Consider the following 18,227-nt stretch of genomic DNA (forward strand, 5'->3'; position numbering starts at 1 on the left):
GTGATTGACTTTTTCAACATACATTATTTTATCAAATAATAACAATCAAATATATAAATGAAAATCTTTTTTTTGTGTCACCAAAACAGGAGAGAGGTCGAGAATCTATAGAATATGACACTTGATTGGATAGTTATTTATATTCTCTTTGGCTATTTTTTGATCTTCATAAATGTGAGTAACGGGGATCGAAAATAGAATGGGGTGCTTATTCCCCCCTTTTTTTTTTTTTATTCTCTTCGTTTTCCCTTTTTTTTTTATTCTTTCCTTTTTCTTTTCTTTTTTATTATTATTTTCTATTTACATACCCTTATATATACATATATACATACATAGATAGATAAATATATATATGGTGGATATTACTTTTCAATTCGAAGCATTCAGTTTTAACGGCATTTGTCAAACGGTCGCTTTATCCTTATGTCCACTCATTGGCTCATCAGATGGAATAGAACCAGTTTGTTATTCACGTAATGTCGACTTGGCTGGCAATCTTATATTTCAACCAGGTAAAAAAAAAAAAAAAAAAAAAAAAGAAAAGAAAAAAGTTGTTTATTATTATTATATCATATGTTTAATTTAATCTTCTATATTTTTTTTTTTTATTATTATTATTAGCTACAATGATTATTGATATTGTTGCTATTATTATGGCCGCTATTATGATTTATCATATTCGATCTAAATATACCGCCGTTGGTCGAAAAGAAATTGTTATGTTCTTTTATTTATATATGATCACCATCTTTCTTGAAATGTTACTAGTCACTGGTATTATTCCCACTTCTTCTGCCGTCTATCCAGTAAGTTTTGTTTTTTGATTCATCATTATCATCTTTGTTATCTTCTTATTCATTATTATCATTTCATTATGTACTCACCTTCAACTATTATCATGATCATAACATATGAACTTATCTTTTCTTTTCTTTTCTTCTTTTTTCCCTTTGATAGTGGTTTACTGCAGTTCATATTGGATTAATTAGTGCTACCTTTTGGTGTCTCTTATTGAATGGTTTTGTTGGATTCCAGTTTGCTGAAGATGGTACTCCATTATCTCTTTGGGTAAGAAAAATAATAATAATAAAAAAAATAAATAAATAAATAAATAAACATTTACACTTAGAATCACATATACTAAATTCATCATCATGCTTCTCATGAATACCCTCCTTTTTTCATTTCTCCTTATTTGTTTATCTTTTTTATTTTAGTCAATTCGTATTAGTTCTTTGATCATTTTCCTCATTGTAGGCTTTATCTCTATAGCTACATTCCAAAATTTGGGTCCATTCAAAGCAAATAGTCCTGGTGCATTATGGGCATTTTACTTTATTATCAATGGTGTGGCTTTCATTGTCTATGTTATTTCTCAAATCATTCTTGTTGTCAATACTTTGGATGATCGATGGCCTTTGGGTGATATCCTGTTTGGTACCGCATTCTTCATTGTTGGACAAGTCTTGATGTATATCTTTTCAGTAGTAATTTGTGATCAAGTGAAGCATTACGTTGATGGATTATTCTTTGGTACTATTTGTACGTTATTGGCAGTGATGATGGTTTACAAGTATTGGGATTCTATTACTAAAGAAGATTTGGAATTCTCAGTTGGATCAAAACAAAATGTATGGGAAGTCAAAGAACTTATGGCCGACGATGAATTATCTCAATCTTATCCTCAACAAACCCCTCCTCCTCCTCCTCCTCAACAACAACAACAACAACAACAACAACAACAACAGTATCATCAACAACCACATCATCCTCCTCCTCAACAACAACAGCCTTATGGTCAACAATATCATCAATATCAACAACAACACCCTTTTTAAAATAGTGATGAATTTCTTTTATAGTTTTTGGTTGAATTTTTTTTTTTAATGATTCCCTTCAAATAAATAAACTTTTTTTAGTGTATCTTCTTTTTCTACAATCTGATTTTTGCGGTGATTCAATCCTGATATTTCTCATTTTCTTTTTCGTTTTTTTTTTTTTTTTTTTTTTTTTTTTTTTTTTTTTTTTTTTTTTTTTTTTTTTTTTTTTTTACTGATCCTATTTTTAGTTTTGAACTCTCTTGTCACTCAATGAACACTTCCATTCCTCCTCCAACAAAGGAAGAAACACAGTCTATATTAAAATCACTTGTACAAGGAAACAAATACAATAAGGTAACAACAAGGACAATAAATCCTTTTTTTTTTTTTTTTTTTTTTACTTGTTTTAAAATGAATACAGTTTTCTCATTAATCCTTTCACTTATATATATCACTGATTAGGTATGTTTTGACTGTCATGCTAAAGGTCCTACTTGGGCTTCCATCGATTTCGGTATCTTTATTTGTCAAGATTGTTCGGGTGCTCATCGTAATCTTGGAGTTCATATTACTTTTGTCAAGTACTGTATTAAGATTGGTCACACAAAAGTGAACTATTCACTCATAATATACTTTTTTTTTTCTTTCTTGTAGATCCATCTTGCTTGATTCTTGGACTTGGTTACAACTAGAAAAAATGAAACGTGGAGGCAATCAAGCTGCTATGGATGCTCTAGGAAATAGTGTACATATCAAAGACATTCAATTGAAATACAATAGTCGTCAAGCACAGCACTACAAACGCCAATTGGAAAAGAAAGTCGAACTAGAGCTACCTACTACTACTACTACTGCTACTACCTCCGCTAATGTCTTTACAATTCCATCAACAACAAGAACAACAACAGCAACATCAGCAACAATAGATATGCCACATATCGATTTACTGGATCTTAGTGACAGTCCAAATTTAGTGGATACAAATATCAAGACGGATCTATTGGTAGATATTGATACGGCTCCAGGATTCCATGATATTCCTGTATCTCAAACAAACACAGCATCAGATATGGGAGCAATTCAAGATGATAATGCTTTTTTTACAAAATGGGAAAATCAATCTAATGATGACAATAGCAGCAACAATCACGGCAATGTATCTTCTACTACCGGGACAACGACAAGGACATTTCGAAATAAACCACGACGGCATGCTCAACAATCTCGAATAGGAGCCAAAAAACTGGGACAGAACGTCAAATTCAACTATGATGAATCAAATGCGAATACTTCTACTCATCAACAACATAATACCAGTACACAGTTGTTAGATGAACAAGCCTATACGATACCAATATTAGATAAACCTTCTGTACCGATTTCTTCACGTTTGACATATTCTCCACAGTCACCGAGCAATGACGGTAATGCCAATTCAAAGAATGGAATCAATGGAATACAACAACAAGAGAAAGCAAATGACCGATGGACAGCAAAAAAAATGACTGAAATCGATAGTGATATCAATGACGATGATGATGATGGCAAGGATCGATTAGGGATGGCATCATATCACTGGAACAACAAAGAAAACAACAGATTTTCCACTCACAATACAGCAAAAGATAGCCGAAAAAAAGACGAGGATACCAGTGCTCGAGATCGATTTGGAAATGCAAAATCCATCTCATCAGATCAATACTTTGGACGAAACGATTATGATCCTCATCTTGCAGCAGAACGTTCTACAAAACTATCACAATTCCAAAATGCAACAAGCATTTCATCTGATCAATACTTTAATCGTCAATCAACAGCATCATCAGCATCAAGGGATATGAGTGGTGGATATATTCGTAGTACAGGCACCTATCGATCCAATAGTAACAACAATAATAATAGAAACCCACTCTCCAAGAAATTACTAACAGCTGCTGTGAAAGGGGCTTCCAAATTACATCAGGCTTTATCCGAAATGGAAGTAAGTTATCAAAAAAAAAAAAAAAAGAACCTAATATTGATATATTTTTGGGATATGTCTTTATGATAGCGTCGATAAATTTGAAATCTTTTTATGCTTCTCTCAAAGTCACACATGCGGGACAGGCGGATATCCAAACCATCCACCTTTTTTTTTTCTTCCTCTGTTTTTCTTTTTCCATCTTCCCTTTTTGTACACTACCATTCAATCTTTTTTTTTTATTACCATTCTTATCTATTTCCTATATACATATCATACACTATCATGTCCTCTAGATTAGCGAAACAATCTTTAGATCTTTTAATAAAATCAAACGACAAGCAGAAAAAAGTCGAAAAACCACCCATTCCAACGTTGAAGCGATTACCCAAAACCAAGACTGGATTGAAAAAGATCAAATATGAACTTCGATATGGTCAACACAAACGATTGAAATTAGAAAGACTAGAACAAAAAAAGAAAGAAAATCCTATTGGTAAGATTTACCCACAAGATATGAAATAAGGGGATGTTGGTGTGACCATCAATTGGTATTTACTTTGGTTTCTTTATTAGATGAATTGGCACTAAAAGAAGAGACAGATAAGAAGACATTAGAACGAACAATTTCTTTGTTATCATCAAGGTGGAAAGCATCTAATGTAGAACGATCCATTCATGAACAAGTAAGGACAAAAAAAAAAAAAAACCAGGATGGGTTGATAAAGAAAGACCAGCTTTATATGACTTATATATACATTTTTTTTTTCATCTTGTAGACATTGGCTAAAAAACAAAAAAACAAGCGATAGGATGTACAATATATTTTTTTTTTTTTGATTATATACGACATGATTTTAGGCATAATTTGATGATTTGTTGAACTAGGGTTTAGATATAGTTAGAATGTTTATGTGTGTTTGAATAAAGAATGTGTTTTTTTTTAAAGAAGAAAAAAAATTGTTTGAAATGAATTACCTTTTGATTTGGGACGAGAACGAGGACGAGAATAGGTAACGACGGTCGATGTGGAAGCATAAGTGACTTTACGAGGGGATTGTTTCACTACAGGTTTCGATCCATCATACCAAGAATTCAATACAGGTAAAGTATCATATAAGGATTGATGTGTACAAGTCATGTTTTCCAAAAAGTGAACATAGAATGAAGAAAAAAAAAAAAAAAAAGGAAGAAGAAAAACAAAAAACATAAGAATTAGAATAAATAGTGAATACATACAACAAATTACTGTTACCCCTGAATCTATCTTTGAACCGATGTTAATTCCACCTGACAACTAGATTGTTTCAACTCTTCTTTAGGATAGAATAGAATTCTAAAATGTTCATATTTGATTAGTGAAAATTATGTGGGTATACAAAGCAGATGAATATCATCAATGACAATGTATTGGGTTGGGTTTCCATTTATGGTGTTCCTTTGCAACATGGCAACAAGTTCTCAACATCATATAAATATTTTTCAACCCCGCGTTGATATGTGTTACACATTTGTATAATAATATCTCTCCTGTTCAATAAAAAAGAAGAGAAAGAGGCAAAGATTCACTAGCGACTGAAGCAAAAAAAAAAAAAAAGATTTTCTTTCTTTCCTCTCCCTTTCTTTTCTTCTTTTCACTGTTTCTCACTCCCCTTTCCTTTTCTAGTCCCCTTTCCCCTCATTTTTTTTTTTTTTTACTCTTCTTTGCACACAAGAAGTTAAAGTTGCTCCCTGAACTCCTACTACTTTTTGTTTTCTTTCATCCTTCATCACTTTTCTTTTATTTTTTTTTCTCTTCTTTATTTACTCAATTGTTTAACTCGTTATTATTCCTCTTATCATCATAAACTTTTATTATGACTGGTAAATATTAAAAAAAAAAGATGAAAACCAATAATGTTGTCAGGAACACTCGTTTTCTATTTATTAACTTTTTCTTTTTTCTTTTAATAGACCAACAAGAACAACAACCACAAACCAATGGTACTTCACAAACGGTAATAAACATTCAAGATGAAAAAAAAAAGATTAATTCATTCTTTTACCATCTTGTTATTAGATTAATGTAGTCCGTAAGAAACTTCAAGGTTATGTAGGTTTTGCCAATTTACCTAACCAAGTTCATCGCAAGTCTGTCAAAAAAGGTTTCCAATTCACTGCCATGGTTGTTGGTAAGGTTTCTTCCAAAAAAAGAAAGAAAAAAAAAAGAATGGATAGGAGGTCGTGTTATTGTCATTTTTCTCTTTTTCTTTTTTCTTTTCTTTTTTTTTTTGACTCCCTTTTGAATCAATTCAATCAAGTCTTTATAACCATTCTCCTTCATCATCTGACTCAAATATATCTTTTTTTTTTCAATCATAGGTGAATCGGGTTTGGGAAAATCAACTTTGGTTAATACTCTTTTTAATACTGGATTATATCCTCCTAAAGAAAATGTGGAATTATCTCATGAAAGTCCTCAAACTGTCGAAATCAAGTCTATTACATCTGATATCGAAGAAAATGGTGTCAAATTGCGTTTGACTGTAGTTGATACTCCTGGTTTTGGTGACTTTGTCAATAATGAAGAAAGGTTATATTATTTTCATCTTTTATATATATATATATATTTTATATTGACATTTCTTATTTTTTTTTATTAATATCAGCTGGAAACCTATTTTGGATAATATCGAATCTCGTTATGATACTTATCTTGAACAAGAAAATCGTGTGAATCGTCGTCGTACTGTGGATAATCGCATTCATGCTTGTATTTACTTTATCACTCCTACTGGTCATGCGTAAGTAGCCTTACAAAAAAAAAAAAAAAAAGGAAAACTCAAGAATGTTTTTATTTTATATATTAGATTAAAACCATTAGATATTGAATTTATGCGTCGATTGCATACTCGTGTCAATTTGATTCCTGTGATTGCTAAGGCTGATACATTGACCGAAGAAGAAGTATTAGCTTTCAAGCAACGTATTTTGGCCGATATCAGTTACCACAAGATCCAAATCTATCAAGCTCCTGTGTACGAATATGATGATCAAGAAACTATAGATGAAAATCGTGAAATCATGTCCAAGATTCCTTTTGCTGTTGTTGGATCTGACAAGGAATTTGATGTTGATGGTGGTCGTCGTGTCCGTGGTCGTAAATATCCTTGGGGTGTGATCGAAGTAGACAATGAAGAACATTGTGATTTTGTTAAACTTCGTCAAATGCTTATCAGGTAAAAAAATAAATATAAAATAAAATATTGAATTGACTCTCATTCAATTATAGAACTCATATGGAAGAACTCAAGGAATATACAAATGATGTATTATATGAAAACTACCGTACTGAAAAGCTATCAGCCATGGGTATTCAACAAGATCCTTCTGTATTCAAGGAAGTCAATCCTGTACAAAAGATGGAAGAAGAACGCCTTGCTCACGAACAAAAGTTGGCCAAGATGGAAGCGGAAATGCGTGCAGTATTCCAAGCCAAGGTACAAGAAAAGGAAACCAAATTGAAACAATCTGAAGAGGAACTCTATGCTCGTCACAAGGAAATGAAAGAAGCTCTCGAAAAACAACGTGCCGATTTGGAAGATAAACGTCGTCGCTTGGAATCCGGTAGACCTATGACTCCCGAAAAGGCAAAGAAGAAAGGTTTCTCATTCAATAAGTAATGGTCGTGTCCTCCCAATTTTCTCTCCTTTTTTTTTTATCCTATCCTATATTATATCTTTTTTTTTTCCCTATTACTATTATTATTATTATTATTATTATTATTTTTCCTCTTCCTTTGCTTATCTTTTCTTCTTCTTTTTTTGTTATATCAATGCTTCTAATAAAGACTTCTTTTTTTTTTTAATCATCTTTGATTGTGATGATCCTCTTTTCTTTTTATTCCCCTCATTATAGGTAAGTAGATAAAATTTGTATGATCAAGATTCATGGATAGTGGCATGATGGTGGTATGATGATAGGATGACATAATGAACTGGTTAGTGACAATGGATAGATGATACTAAACTTAGAAATTTAAAGCAATCCAACCTGGATTTTACGTGCCAAAAAAAAAAGGAACGATCATTGATGACATTGCCCATACACAAAGTCATATTCTTACTGTCATTACTCTGATTGTTCCTTCCATGTTGTTATCAGTATTTCTACTATTCTCTGTAATCATTAGTAGGCAATCATAATCTACTGTTTATTATTTTTAATTCATTCCATCATGCATCATCATCTATCACTTGCCACAGTCGTCATTATCAAACGTACCCACATTGATCAATAAAACCAGTCTCCACTATGAATAAAACAAAATAAATAACTCTCCAATGTTTATTTTCTTTTCATAAAAATTGGGGGGGGGGATGTGGTGATAAATTACAATCAATAGCTATGTGTATAAACAAATTATAATATATAAGAAATGATTAACGAAATGAGATTATCCTAATTAAAGTTGATCCAAGTGAATTCGTTTTGATGGTAAGCCTTGACCAGGTACATCTACAAAGAGTTGCTTATATTGCCATTGACCCTTTTCATCCTTGATCATTTCCAGCATTCCTGTACCTTCATTGTTGGGTCCTTCCACATAAAACTTCATAAACAAATGAGGATTGCCTTGATGATCATCCATAATTTGATGTTGAATTCGTCGATTTCTTTTCATACGATTACGACTGGGTGCACCATGACCTTTAATAGGAGTCCCCAAAATATCAACAAGCTACAAAAAAAAAAATACATATTAGATAATTTGTCAAAGTATTTATAAATATCCTTTTTAACCTCTTGATTCTTCCTGGCACGATCCACAGCATCCGAGAAGATATTAGTAGGACTCTTTGAATTGAAGAATTCGGATCCTACACCATATAAAAGTCCAGCGGTGACTAATAAACCAACACCTACAATGGTAAAGTTGAAACTAGCCTTGGAAGCAGCCGCAACTATATTAATAATTGATATAGAAAAAAAAGATAATATGAATCATAACAATAAGATTGTATTGGTTTTGTGTAAAAAAAAAAAAAACTACCTTTTTGAGGAGGAGTTAGGTCTTTCCATTGTTTGACAGTTTGCTGTGAAATCAAGGATTGTCGGTTATGTGTTGCTTTGTTAGACGAAGTGTTTGTGATAGATCGTGTGCACGTTGGTATCGTACGTCGTGGTGTAGGTAGAGATCTAAATAATATAATTGGTTCTAGTAAGTAACTCTGTTTCTTGGCTTTTTTTTTTCTATCTTTCCGTGTTGTATACTAAGGAAGATAGAGAAAACCATCCTCTATTTATATTTATTCATTTACCTTATGGTTCGTAACATTTTCTTTTTTGTCTATAGTATAGTTAAAAAAAAGAAAAATGAGAAAGAAGTAAAAAAAAAAAAAAAAAAAAAAAGCAACCTAATTTTTCACACCCTTTCAAAAAAGCCGCGCGAGTCAACCGCCCACAATGAGAATTGTGAACAAGACAGCAACCTTTTTTTTAAGTGTCCGCATTTAGTTTTCTTTTTCCTTTTTTCTTCTTTTTCTTTTCAACCTCTGCTTATTTTTCGTTGACCATGTCTTGGCGTAGAATTGATATTGACCAATACGATGAAGATGCTTATACTGAAGATGAAATCTTGGCCGATTTTGATACTGGACTATCACCTGAACAAATAGAATCCAATGCTCAAGTACGAAGTTCAGATGTACGCAACTTGATGACGAAGTAAGAATAGATTATTATTCACCATCATCCTCTTTTTTTTTTTTTTAAAAAAAAATTAACTCTATCGTATTTTTTTTTCTTCTCATTCTTACTGATGATAGGGGTGATTTGAATAGTGCTTTGATTCGGTCATTGGAAGATCCTCCTTATGGTCGAAACGTGGATAACGCCAAGGTATGTATTATATATATATATGTGTGTGTAAATATACCATCTATATAGTTATGCAATGTCTATATAGAGGTCTATACATGTATGGATTGGTGAAAATGTGACTCACCTATTTTCTTTAATGTTTTTTTTGTTTGACTGTATATAGTTCAGCAGCACACAAACCGTCGTGGACCTTTTGAATGGATTCCGTGCCACAGATATTCCTGATACTATCAAGAACCTTAGCTCCGATCAACGTGATGTATTGATGAAATATCTTTATGCTGGTATGGCGAAACCTGAAGTCTTCAATTCTAGTGTGTTATTAACTTGGCATGAAAAGGTATAAATTAGTTGTCAAAACTTCTTTTTACTTATTTATTATTCTTGTATCTTATTCTTTAGTTAACTGAAGTGGCTGGGACTGGAAGCATTGTGCGTGTTATGACTGATAAACGTACTTTAGTATAATTATTTAGAACTGATCATCTTGTTCTCTATTTTTTTTCTTTTTTTTATTATTTTATTCTTTCTTCGTATGCATACCTCTGTGTAGTGTCTGTATTTGTACAAATCCCCGACTTATTCCATTTATCAATACAATAAAGAACTTTTGATCATTCAAACTTATCTTTTTATTGTACTATGTTAAAATTTAGATCTATAGAAACTCAGTGTCGATCATTCAATCGTTATTCAGCACACTATATCATTCATCCAAATCACCCACATCTTCCCTTTTCAAAACAATCATCTAATATCATCCATCATCATCATCATCATCATCATCAACGATCATCAAGACTTGATATTATAATATGATGAATCAATGCTAATCATGATTATGTTTTTCGTCCATTCTATAACTATTTCAGATCCGCGAGTGTTAGACAGAGATCAAGGGTAAAACTTTGAATACGAAAAAAAAAGATTTTATGTAATCAATTAAAGTGTACTAGATATAATATATATACGGAAAGCTTACCGAATGAAATTTTTTATTTTGCTTACCATTCAAAAGATTTCAAGTACCGGTTTGACGGGCAAAAGATTTCAAGCTAGAATTGGAATTGGTCATCGCAAAAACTACTAGAGTCACACAGTGATTTCCTTTTCAGCTTTTGTCAGCATTTTTTTCATTCAAAGGTTATTTCTTTTACCCCTTTTTCTTTTTCTTTCTTTTTTTTTTATTTTTTTTTTATTTTTTTTTTCTTTATCAATCTTATCTCTTCCTTTCATTACCTTCATATAACAATGGCCGCCATTACTAAACAAACTCTACCACCTGTAGGTCATGCTATTGCTGGATCAGCTGGTGCTATGTTCGCTTTAGCTCTTGTCTATCCTTTAGATATGTAAGTTTGAAACAAAGTGTGTATTATAAAGTCATAGGATAATATATTAAATGATATATATATATATATGTCTATTTTTTATGAAATAGTATCAAAACCCGTATTCAAGTTCAAGCTAAACACGACAAAGTAGACGACAGTGAACATTACAAGTCGGCATGGGATGGTATCTGTCAAATAGTAGCCAAGGAAGGATTGAGTGGATTATATGCTGGACTGGGTAGTTCGTTGCTTGGTACGGCATCCACTAACTTTACGTATTTCTATTGTTATTCTTTTATCCGGGAACAATATAATCAGAAATTCAACAATGCTCGTGGCGGAACGTTATCGACTGGAATGGAACTATTACTAGGTGCTGCAGCAGGTGCGTTGACCACGTTGATTACTACTCCTGTTTCGGTAGTGACCACTCGACAACAAACACTTCCTGCTGAAGAACGTCAAGATGTGATCCAAACTTGTCAAACAATCATTGCTGAAGAAGGTGTAGCTGGTCTCTGGCGTGGTATTCGACCTTCTCTCGTACTTTGCGTCAATCCTGCCATCACTTATGGTAGCTTTGAAAAAATCAAACAACTGGTACTCCATCTTCTTCAAACTTCTATCATGACCCCTGGTGCTGCTTTTGGTGTCGGTGCCCTCAGCAAAACCTTGGCCACTATCATCACATACCCCTATATCATGGCTAAGGTTCGTATGCAATGGAAACCATCAAAGGAAATGCAAGGAAAGGTTGATGCTTACAAGAGTGCATATGATGTGCTTGCTCGTGTGATCAAACAAGAAGGATTCTTTGGCTGGTACAAGGTAGGAGACAAAAAAAAATAGTGTTTGATTGGTTAGCATGTGATATTGGAACTAATTTTTTTTTTTTTTTTTTTTTTAGGGTATGAGTACACAAATCACAAAAGCTGTCCTGTCTCAAGCTTTATTATTCATGATGAAGGATATCTTTACAAACTATACTATTTTGGCCTATGCTCTTTTAAAGAATGCAAAGAAATGAATTAGATTAGACGTTATATTTGAATAGATCATCTTTCCCCATATATTTCCCTTCCAATTTTGGCCCTTCCTTATGTATAATATCAATAATTAATAAAAAAAAAAAAGGAAATACAATTTGAAATAGATAAAAAAAAAATTGAAATGATGATGATGATGAACAGAAAGAAAAAAAAATAAAAAAAAATCAACTAGTTTGAAGAATGTTGTTTATTGAAGACAAATTTATTACAATGATACTAGTTCTAATTCTATGATAACCTACATGAAGTGGATCCATTCATTTTCATCACACCCGACATGGATAAATAATAGTCAAAAAGTGTTTTCCTCCTAATCCTTTACCCCACACAAATATACAACAAGATTCAAACACCGTAACAATAAAGTAAAAAAAAAAACCACTGATTTGGTAGAATAAACAAAGACAAAAAAAAAAAAAAAGAAGATAGGTTTGAGTAGCTTGTCTTTTTTTTTTTTTTTTAGTTTATTTTCAAATGAACTTATTGAAATTTTACCATATTTCCATCGACAATAATCGAGATAGCCAGCAATCACATACACAAAAAAAAAAAAAGAAATAAAATAAATAAAATAAACATATAAACTATAAGAAGATGAAGAAAGAAAAAGAAAGAGAGAGAAAGAGAGATAAATGAGGAGATATGTTCTTTTTTTTTTTTTTGTCCATCATATAGTTATAAATCAATTTCTTATTTAGAGAAGCGACGATTATATTCATCTTCAACCATATACGATGCACGAATCTAAAGTAAAACGAAAATAACGTAAATACATAATTATTAATAGGATCTTGTTTTTATACTATACCTGTCTTCCACCAAACCATCTTCCATTCAAAGATTGAAAAGCTTTTTGTCCAGCAATCACTGAATCGAACTTGAGAAATACTTCACCCTAAACATATGAATAATGTATAAGTATACAATCATCAATAAAAAAAACAAATACAACAAATATCATTACCAAAGAATCAGGATCAACAAAAATATGTTCAACAGATCCATATTGTTGGCATTCTTCCTTAATATCCACAGATAATTCTTGTACCCAGTCAGGTTCTGTTTCTCTATATGATTATTTAATACATCAGAAATGGACCGTAACAGATATATATATTTACTTACTCTGCGGGGTTGAACATATTGGTCAACATAAGTGTACGAGATGGTGTAACAACAGGAACAGGTCTAATAAATAAAAGAAATCATGATAAACCAACCCAAATCATGACTTTTTTTTTTTTTAACTTACATAACGTTGACAGGAGGTTGTGTAACTTTTTCAGCAGTTGGCATCAATTCTGATTCTCGCGCAGCCAGTTTCTTCATAAGTTCTGCACGAGATAATGAGTTCAGTCCCATGCTACCAGAATCTATATATATAGATAATTGAATGAGTTATTGTTGTCTAAAAAATGGAATTTCTTTTATTACCATCATCCAATGGACCAGAATCCAATCCACCACTACTGTAATTATTACTTTGTGCTCGTTCAGTTACCATACCGACTTTCAACTATAGTGAACAAAAAGAATAACATTAAAATAGATGAATCTAATATATAACATTTTTTCACTTACATTTCGACCAGCTAGTTCGAATCCATTCATTTTTGATAAAGCTTCTTTTGCGTCTTTCACATGTCGAAATCTACAAATAGATAACATCAAAATCAGTATAAATATAAAAAGCAGAAAATCATTTATAATTGCTAACTTACTGGATAAATGCAAATCCTTTTGATCGTCCTGTTAAGTTGTCTATTATTATGTATATATAAAAATAATTATTAGTTTCTTTTTCTTTTTTTCTTTTTTTTTTGAATAAGAATTTAAGTTATACCTTTATGAAGATCAACAAAATCAATGGGACCATAAGGTTCAAATACTTGACGAAGATCATGATCAGTAAGTGTATAATTGACAGAACCTACATATAAGCGTTGATCCATAATATCATGAGTTGGTGGTTTTTGTACTGGTTGGATGGCATTGACAGTACTAACATTAGTTCCATTTTGAGCAGCTTGTTGTCTATAACAAAAAAAAATAATAATAATAAATAATAATAAATAATAATAATACATTATATATATATATTGACTTACTCTTCTAGTTGAGCTTGTAATGCTTGTCTGTTCTTTTCAGCTTCTGTCAACTGAACATTCACAGGAATTCCCAAAAGTTTTTGACCTGACATGGCTAGAGCAGTTGGTACAGATGATTCATCATAAAATTCTACATATCCAACACTATTCGAAATAAATAAAATGTGAGTATATTAAAGAAAAAAAAAATGATGATTACTATGATCCTCTTGATTTACCCTTTTGATCGTCTAGTGTTACGGTCAGATATAATTCTGGCATCACGTACACGTCCAGCTTGAGAGAAGAAGTCGTGAAATTCCCTGTTTTTTAAACGTTGAGCAAGTTGAGTAACAAATACAGTGCGTCTATCCCTTTCTTCTGGTGGTACCGGTGGAGAATAAGACCGATCACGGTGTCCATGACGGCGACTATATCAAAAAAAAAAAAACGAAAAAAAAATGAATAAAAGAAAAAAAAAAGAATATATAAATATTATATATATATATATATATATTTACCTATAACGATCTGGTGTACGACTACGTCTTCTAGGACTTCGACTTCGATGTCGACGACGTTCTCTTGACCTATATCTTCTATCATCCCTATATCTGTCATCTCGGTGAGACCTTGAATGTGAACGATGACGTTCATAGGAAGGACTACGGTGATGGCTTCTATGTCTAGAATAAGATCGATGAGAACGTGATGGTGAGTGACCTCGATGTTCATAATGTGGAGATCTATAAAGCAGAAATAGATAAATATTATATATATATTGTTAGTCAAAAGAAAATAAATTAAAAAAAAAAAAAAAAACTTTACCTTTCTTCATGTCGAGAGTGACTTTCCGTAGGTTCATCGTTTTGCTAAAACAAAGAATAAAAATGAATTAAATATTTTTTTCTTTATTTTAAAAATATTTATTTTACCTTTTCCCTGAAAGGAGCTTCTAACATAGCTTCAACGTCAAGATCCATCGTTTTATTTGAATAAGTAAAGAAAAAAACAAAAAAAAAAAAAAAACGGAGGCAAAGGAAAAAAAAAAAAAAAGAATGAGAGAGAAAACAACAGAAAAAAAAAAAAAAAAATTAAATTGCCGCTCATATCTTTCTATGGGCAATCTTATTGGTTAATTTCTCGGTTTACCATATATACTCTTTCATTATATGTAATAATAAAGAATTATTTAAATGAATGATATAACAACATTCTATCAATAATATTTATACTATTTCTTTATTAAATAAAACATTTACTATTAAGTATTATTTTATGAGTTATTGATGAGAAGTTAGTCATTGTTCTCATAAGGTTACACCAATTGAATAATAGTTGATGGCAAAAACGGGTGAATTTTTGTATCCGAGATTTTTTTTTTTTTTTTTGAATTGCAGCTAAGAGTGAGTGAGAAAAGAAAGAAACACAATGGTGGCCCTATTTTCTTAATTCTTCTTTTCCCTATCTTTTTATCTTTTTATTATTCTTTTCTTGTATATAACTGGAAATATATAACAAGTTCAAACTATTTTTTTTTTGTTTTAAAAAAAGAAAAGAATGGAAGGTATTTAGGACAATAATTATATATATTTGTTATTAAAAAGTATTTAATGTTTCTTTTTTCATTTTAGAACTTTATAAAGTACTTTATGACTATGATGCTCAACGAAATGACGAACTATCTTTGAAAGTTGGTGATATAGTACATATTATTCAATATGATAGTGAAGAATGGTGTGTTGCTGAAAATATGGAAACAAAACAAGAAGGCGCAGTTCCTACTAACGTAAGAATAATACAAATATTCTTCTTCTTCTTTTGGTATTCATTCATTATTTTAATTTTTGTATAGTTTCTTGAAAAACTAAATTCTGGTCAAAATAATACTACTATTGATAATGGCAAGTATTTTACTTTTAAAAAATGAAAATTAACATTTCGCTTATTTTTGATATGAAATTGTTACAGGTCCTATTTTGGCAAAAGTGTTACAAGATTATACTGCTCAAGACCCTGAAGAACTCAGCCTTTGGAAAAACGGTATTATTACTATACTAGATCAATCTATAGCTGATGGTTGGTGGAAAGGCGACTTAAATGGCAAAACTGGTATCTTTCCTTCTAATGTAAGTTTTGATGGTAATATATATATATTTATATATTTATATATTTATCCTTTTCTTTACTTTGGTAGCACGTGAAACTTATCGATGCACATGAACAAAGTATGGATGTAGATGAAAACGACAAGAATAAAAGACAATCCTTCAAATTGGCCGCATATGGAGTGAAACAAGGTGGTATTGGTAGTATCTTGGCTGGTGGATTCAATTTGCGAAAGAAAACATCAAAGAAAGATGCAGTACCCCAAGAAGAAATACCATCATCATCATTGAATCAACAACATCAAATCCCTACTCTATCTGATAATTCATCACAAGAAGAGGCTGATAAACAATCACCTGATATACGTGGTAAAAAAAAAAAACTCAACAAACGTCGCATAATATCCAATAGTTCTTATAGTATTTTATTAACAATATTTTTTTTTAATTTTATTCTCTTAAGAAAAAGCTATGGTAATCAGTTCTTATGATCCTCAAAATCATGGTAATATATCAATGAATATGTTTATATCATATCTAATTTGGCTTCTTTTTTTCTCTTCGTGCTTAGATGAATTACAGTTGGTTCCAGGTGGTTATATTACTATTGTTGATAAACTGGATGATCAAGGATGGTGGAAAGGATTGAATGAGAAGAATGAAGAAGGTGTATTCCCATCTAACTTTGTGCAGATATTACCTCAAGAAGGAACTCCTGTTCGACCAGCTCGTGCTCGCCCACCAACCATCAAAACCGATTCACCAAATACACAACCACAACCATCAGTAACATCACCTACTGGCTTGGCAAAACCTCCTGCAGTCCCCACTGGTACTCGTCCCTCATCTTTATTAACACGTCGTCCTCCCACCACAAGTACTGCTGAACAATCTGCGCCACCTCTACCTCGACCTACTACTTCACCACCTGTACCATCAAGACGTACTAATTCAGTTATAAAGGAACAACATCCTCCTGCATCTCATAAACGTACTCCTTCTATTCCTTTGGTATCTCCTGACCTTCCTCCTATACGTCAAGATTATGCTCATGATCAACATCCTGTCAGACCGTCACGACCTGTTCCTTCACCATCATCTGCTGCTTCAAATATGACAACACCCATAAGTCCTACTTCAGAGGATAAAACTTTTGGATTGGCGAAACCTCCCAAGGTAATGTACAAAAAAAAAAAAAAAAAAAAAAAGGAATATAATATTTAGGAATACTGACAAGGCTGTTTTTTTTTTTTTTTTTCGTGAATATGACAATATTTTGATTGTAGAACTTTGGCAAGCAGCAAGTAGGACGTAAGTGATCGCATCCCTATTATGTACATTATGTATAGTCTCTGAGAAAATATTGACTAGAATTCATCTTTTTTTTTTTTTTTTTTTTTGAACAAAATAGCTATGGCACCACCTCGAACATCTCGACCAAACAGTCAAGCATCATCAGTTCACACTCAAGATACAACATCATTGCAAGGTTTAGCTGAAGAACATAAATCTGAAAACGACGACATTCCTGCACCTTTACCTCCACCACGTGGACCAAAGCGATCCATTCCACCTGTGCCATCTAGACAAAGTATTAGTGAAGAAGAACCCTTGACTGGTCGACATTCCCGTGAAACATCCTACAGTAGCACTGCTAGCAAGAATGAAGATAAACCCGTATCATCACCACCCGTCATCTTACCCACAAGAAGTATAGGCTCATTTCACAGTAGCAACAAGAATGATGATGATATAAGCTCAGTAACATCTTCGTCAATTGATCCTCTGGAAAACAAGATTCGTCAGTGGTTTAAGGAAGAAGTCGAATCCATGCGTCAAGATTTTGAATCTCGGTTAGAAGAAGAACGATCTCAGCGAATCAAGTTGGAACTGGAACTCGAAGCTTTGAAGAAGCAATTACTTTGACATACATATATATATATATATATATGGATGGATGGATTACCTAGGATTTTGTAATTTTAGATCTTATATTTATCGTAATCA

At 32.0% G+C, this 18,227-nt stretch overlaps 9 protein-coding genes across 9 annotated transcripts; 7 read left to right on the forward strand and 2 right to left on the reverse strand.

Annotated features, from left to right (window-relative positions):
* The first annotated feature begins 219 nt into the window (after positions 1 to 219).
* On the forward strand, positions 220 to 1,920 carry BX664DRAFT_294905 (chitin synthase III catalytic subunit-domain-containing protein). Its single transcript, XM_051542126.1, has 4 exons — positions 220 to 512; positions 622 to 806; positions 958 to 1,068; positions 1,218 to 1,920. The coding sequence occupies exons 1-4, from the start codon at positions 353 to 355 to the stop codon at positions 1,836 to 1,838; spliced, it is 1,077 nt and encodes a 358-aa protein (XP_051401718.1). The 5' UTR covers positions 220 to 352; the 3' UTR covers positions 1,839 to 1,920.
* A 170-nt stretch (positions 1,921 to 2,090) lies between these two features.
* On the forward strand, positions 2,091 to 3,879 carry BX664DRAFT_348491 (uncharacterized protein; the record flags this gene model as incomplete). Its single annotated transcript, XM_051547574.1, has 4 exons — positions 2,091 to 2,174; positions 2,283 to 2,401; positions 2,475 to 3,801; positions 3,871 to 3,879. 4 exons carry the CDS (start codon positions 2,091 to 2,093, stop codon positions 3,877 to 3,879), a joined length of 1,539 nt encoding a protein of 512 aa, XP_051401719.1.
* Positions 3,812 to 4,950, forward strand: BX664DRAFT_329332 (uncharacterized protein). The gene is made up of 3 exons (XM_051544760.1): positions 3,812 to 4,276; positions 4,357 to 4,466; positions 4,560 to 4,950. The coding sequence occupies exons 1-3, from the start codon at positions 3,895 to 3,897 to the stop codon at positions 4,590 to 4,592; spliced, it is 525 nt and encodes a 174-aa protein (XP_051401720.1). The 5' UTR covers positions 3,812 to 3,894; the 3' UTR covers positions 4,593 to 4,950.
* A 385-nt stretch (positions 4,951 to 5,335) lies between these two features.
* Positions 5,336 to 7,609, forward strand: BX664DRAFT_384723 (Septin-domain-containing protein). The gene is made up of 7 exons (XM_051549199.1): positions 5,336 to 5,643; positions 5,734 to 5,777; positions 5,840 to 5,951; positions 6,142 to 6,352; positions 6,429 to 6,563; positions 6,630 to 6,998; positions 7,052 to 7,609. Exons 1-7 carry the CDS (start codon positions 5,637 to 5,639, stop codon positions 7,440 to 7,442), a joined length of 1,269 nt encoding a protein of 422 aa, XP_051401721.1. The 5' UTR covers positions 5,336 to 5,636; the 3' UTR covers positions 7,443 to 7,609.
* A 475-nt stretch (positions 7,610 to 8,084) lies between these two features.
* Positions 8,085 to 9,120, reverse strand: BX664DRAFT_329338 (TIM21-domain-containing protein). Its single transcript, XM_051544761.1, has 4 exons — positions 9,081 to 9,120; positions 8,813 to 8,958; positions 8,563 to 8,723; positions 8,085 to 8,500 (listed from the first exon to the last, which is right to left on the reverse strand). The coding sequence occupies exons 1-4, from the start codon at positions 9,095 to 9,097 to the stop codon at positions 8,225 to 8,227; spliced, it is 600 nt and encodes a 199-aa protein (XP_051401722.1). The 5' UTR covers positions 9,098 to 9,120; the 3' UTR covers positions 8,085 to 8,224.
* Positions 9,121 to 9,294: 174 nt separating this feature from the next.
* On the forward strand, positions 9,295 to 10,265 carry BX664DRAFT_329341 (actin-related protein 2/3 complex subunit 5). Its single transcript, XM_051544762.1, has 4 exons — positions 9,295 to 9,486; positions 9,588 to 9,660; positions 9,806 to 9,982; positions 10,045 to 10,265. Exons 1-4 carry the CDS (start codon positions 9,335 to 9,337, stop codon positions 10,108 to 10,110), a joined length of 468 nt encoding a protein of 155 aa, XP_051401723.1. The 5' UTR covers positions 9,295 to 9,334; the 3' UTR covers positions 10,111 to 10,265.
* A 575-nt stretch (positions 10,266 to 10,840) lies between these two features.
* BX664DRAFT_329343 (mitochondrial carrier domain-containing protein) lies at positions 10,841 to 12,140 on the forward strand. The gene is made up of 3 exons (XM_051544763.1): positions 10,841 to 10,994; positions 11,084 to 11,804; positions 11,884 to 12,140. The coding sequence occupies exons 1-3, from the start codon at positions 10,894 to 10,896 to the stop codon at positions 12,001 to 12,003; spliced, it is 942 nt and encodes a 313-aa protein (XP_051401724.1). The 5' UTR covers positions 10,841 to 10,893; the 3' UTR covers positions 12,004 to 12,140.
* Positions 12,141 to 12,520: 380 nt separating this feature from the next.
* Positions 12,521 to 15,117, reverse strand: BX664DRAFT_278132 (RNA binding motif protein 39b). Its single transcript, XM_051541393.1, has 14 exons — positions 15,048 to 15,117; positions 14,941 to 14,984; positions 14,634 to 14,858; positions 14,352 to 14,543; positions 14,134 to 14,277; positions 13,869 to 14,059; positions 13,747 to 13,786; positions 13,607 to 13,676; positions 13,460 to 13,541; positions 13,278 to 13,398; positions 13,151 to 13,213; positions 12,990 to 13,092; positions 12,834 to 12,920; positions 12,521 to 12,769 (listed from the first exon to the last, which is right to left on the reverse strand). The coding sequence occupies exons 1-14, from the start codon at positions 15,093 to 15,095 to the stop codon at positions 12,716 to 12,718; spliced, it is 1,464 nt and encodes a 487-aa protein (XP_051401725.1). The 5' UTR covers positions 15,096 to 15,117; the 3' UTR covers positions 12,521 to 12,715.
* Positions 15,118 to 15,495: 378 nt separating this feature from the next.
* BX664DRAFT_104104 (SH3 domain-containing protein) lies at positions 15,496 to 17,998 on the forward strand. The gene is made up of 9 exons (XM_051539676.1): positions 15,496 to 15,679; positions 15,747 to 15,901; positions 15,968 to 16,016; positions 16,084 to 16,241; positions 16,310 to 16,589; positions 16,684 to 16,725; positions 16,792 to 17,399; positions 17,491 to 17,531; positions 17,632 to 17,998. The coding sequence occupies exons 1-9, from the start codon at positions 15,673 to 15,675 to the stop codon at positions 17,717 to 17,719; spliced, it is 1,428 nt and encodes a 475-aa protein (XP_051401726.1). The 5' UTR covers positions 15,496 to 15,672; the 3' UTR covers positions 17,720 to 17,998.
* Positions 17,999 to 18,227: the final 229 nt, after the last annotated feature.

The sequence above is a fragment of the Halteromyces radiatus genome (assembly GCF_025201355.1).
Source record: "Halteromyces radiatus strain CBS 162.75 chromosome Unknown BX664scaffold_3, whole genome shotgun sequence".
Lineage (NCBI taxonomy): Eukaryota > Fungi > Mucoromycota > Mucoromycetes > Mucorales > Cunninghamellaceae > Halteromyces > Halteromyces radiatus.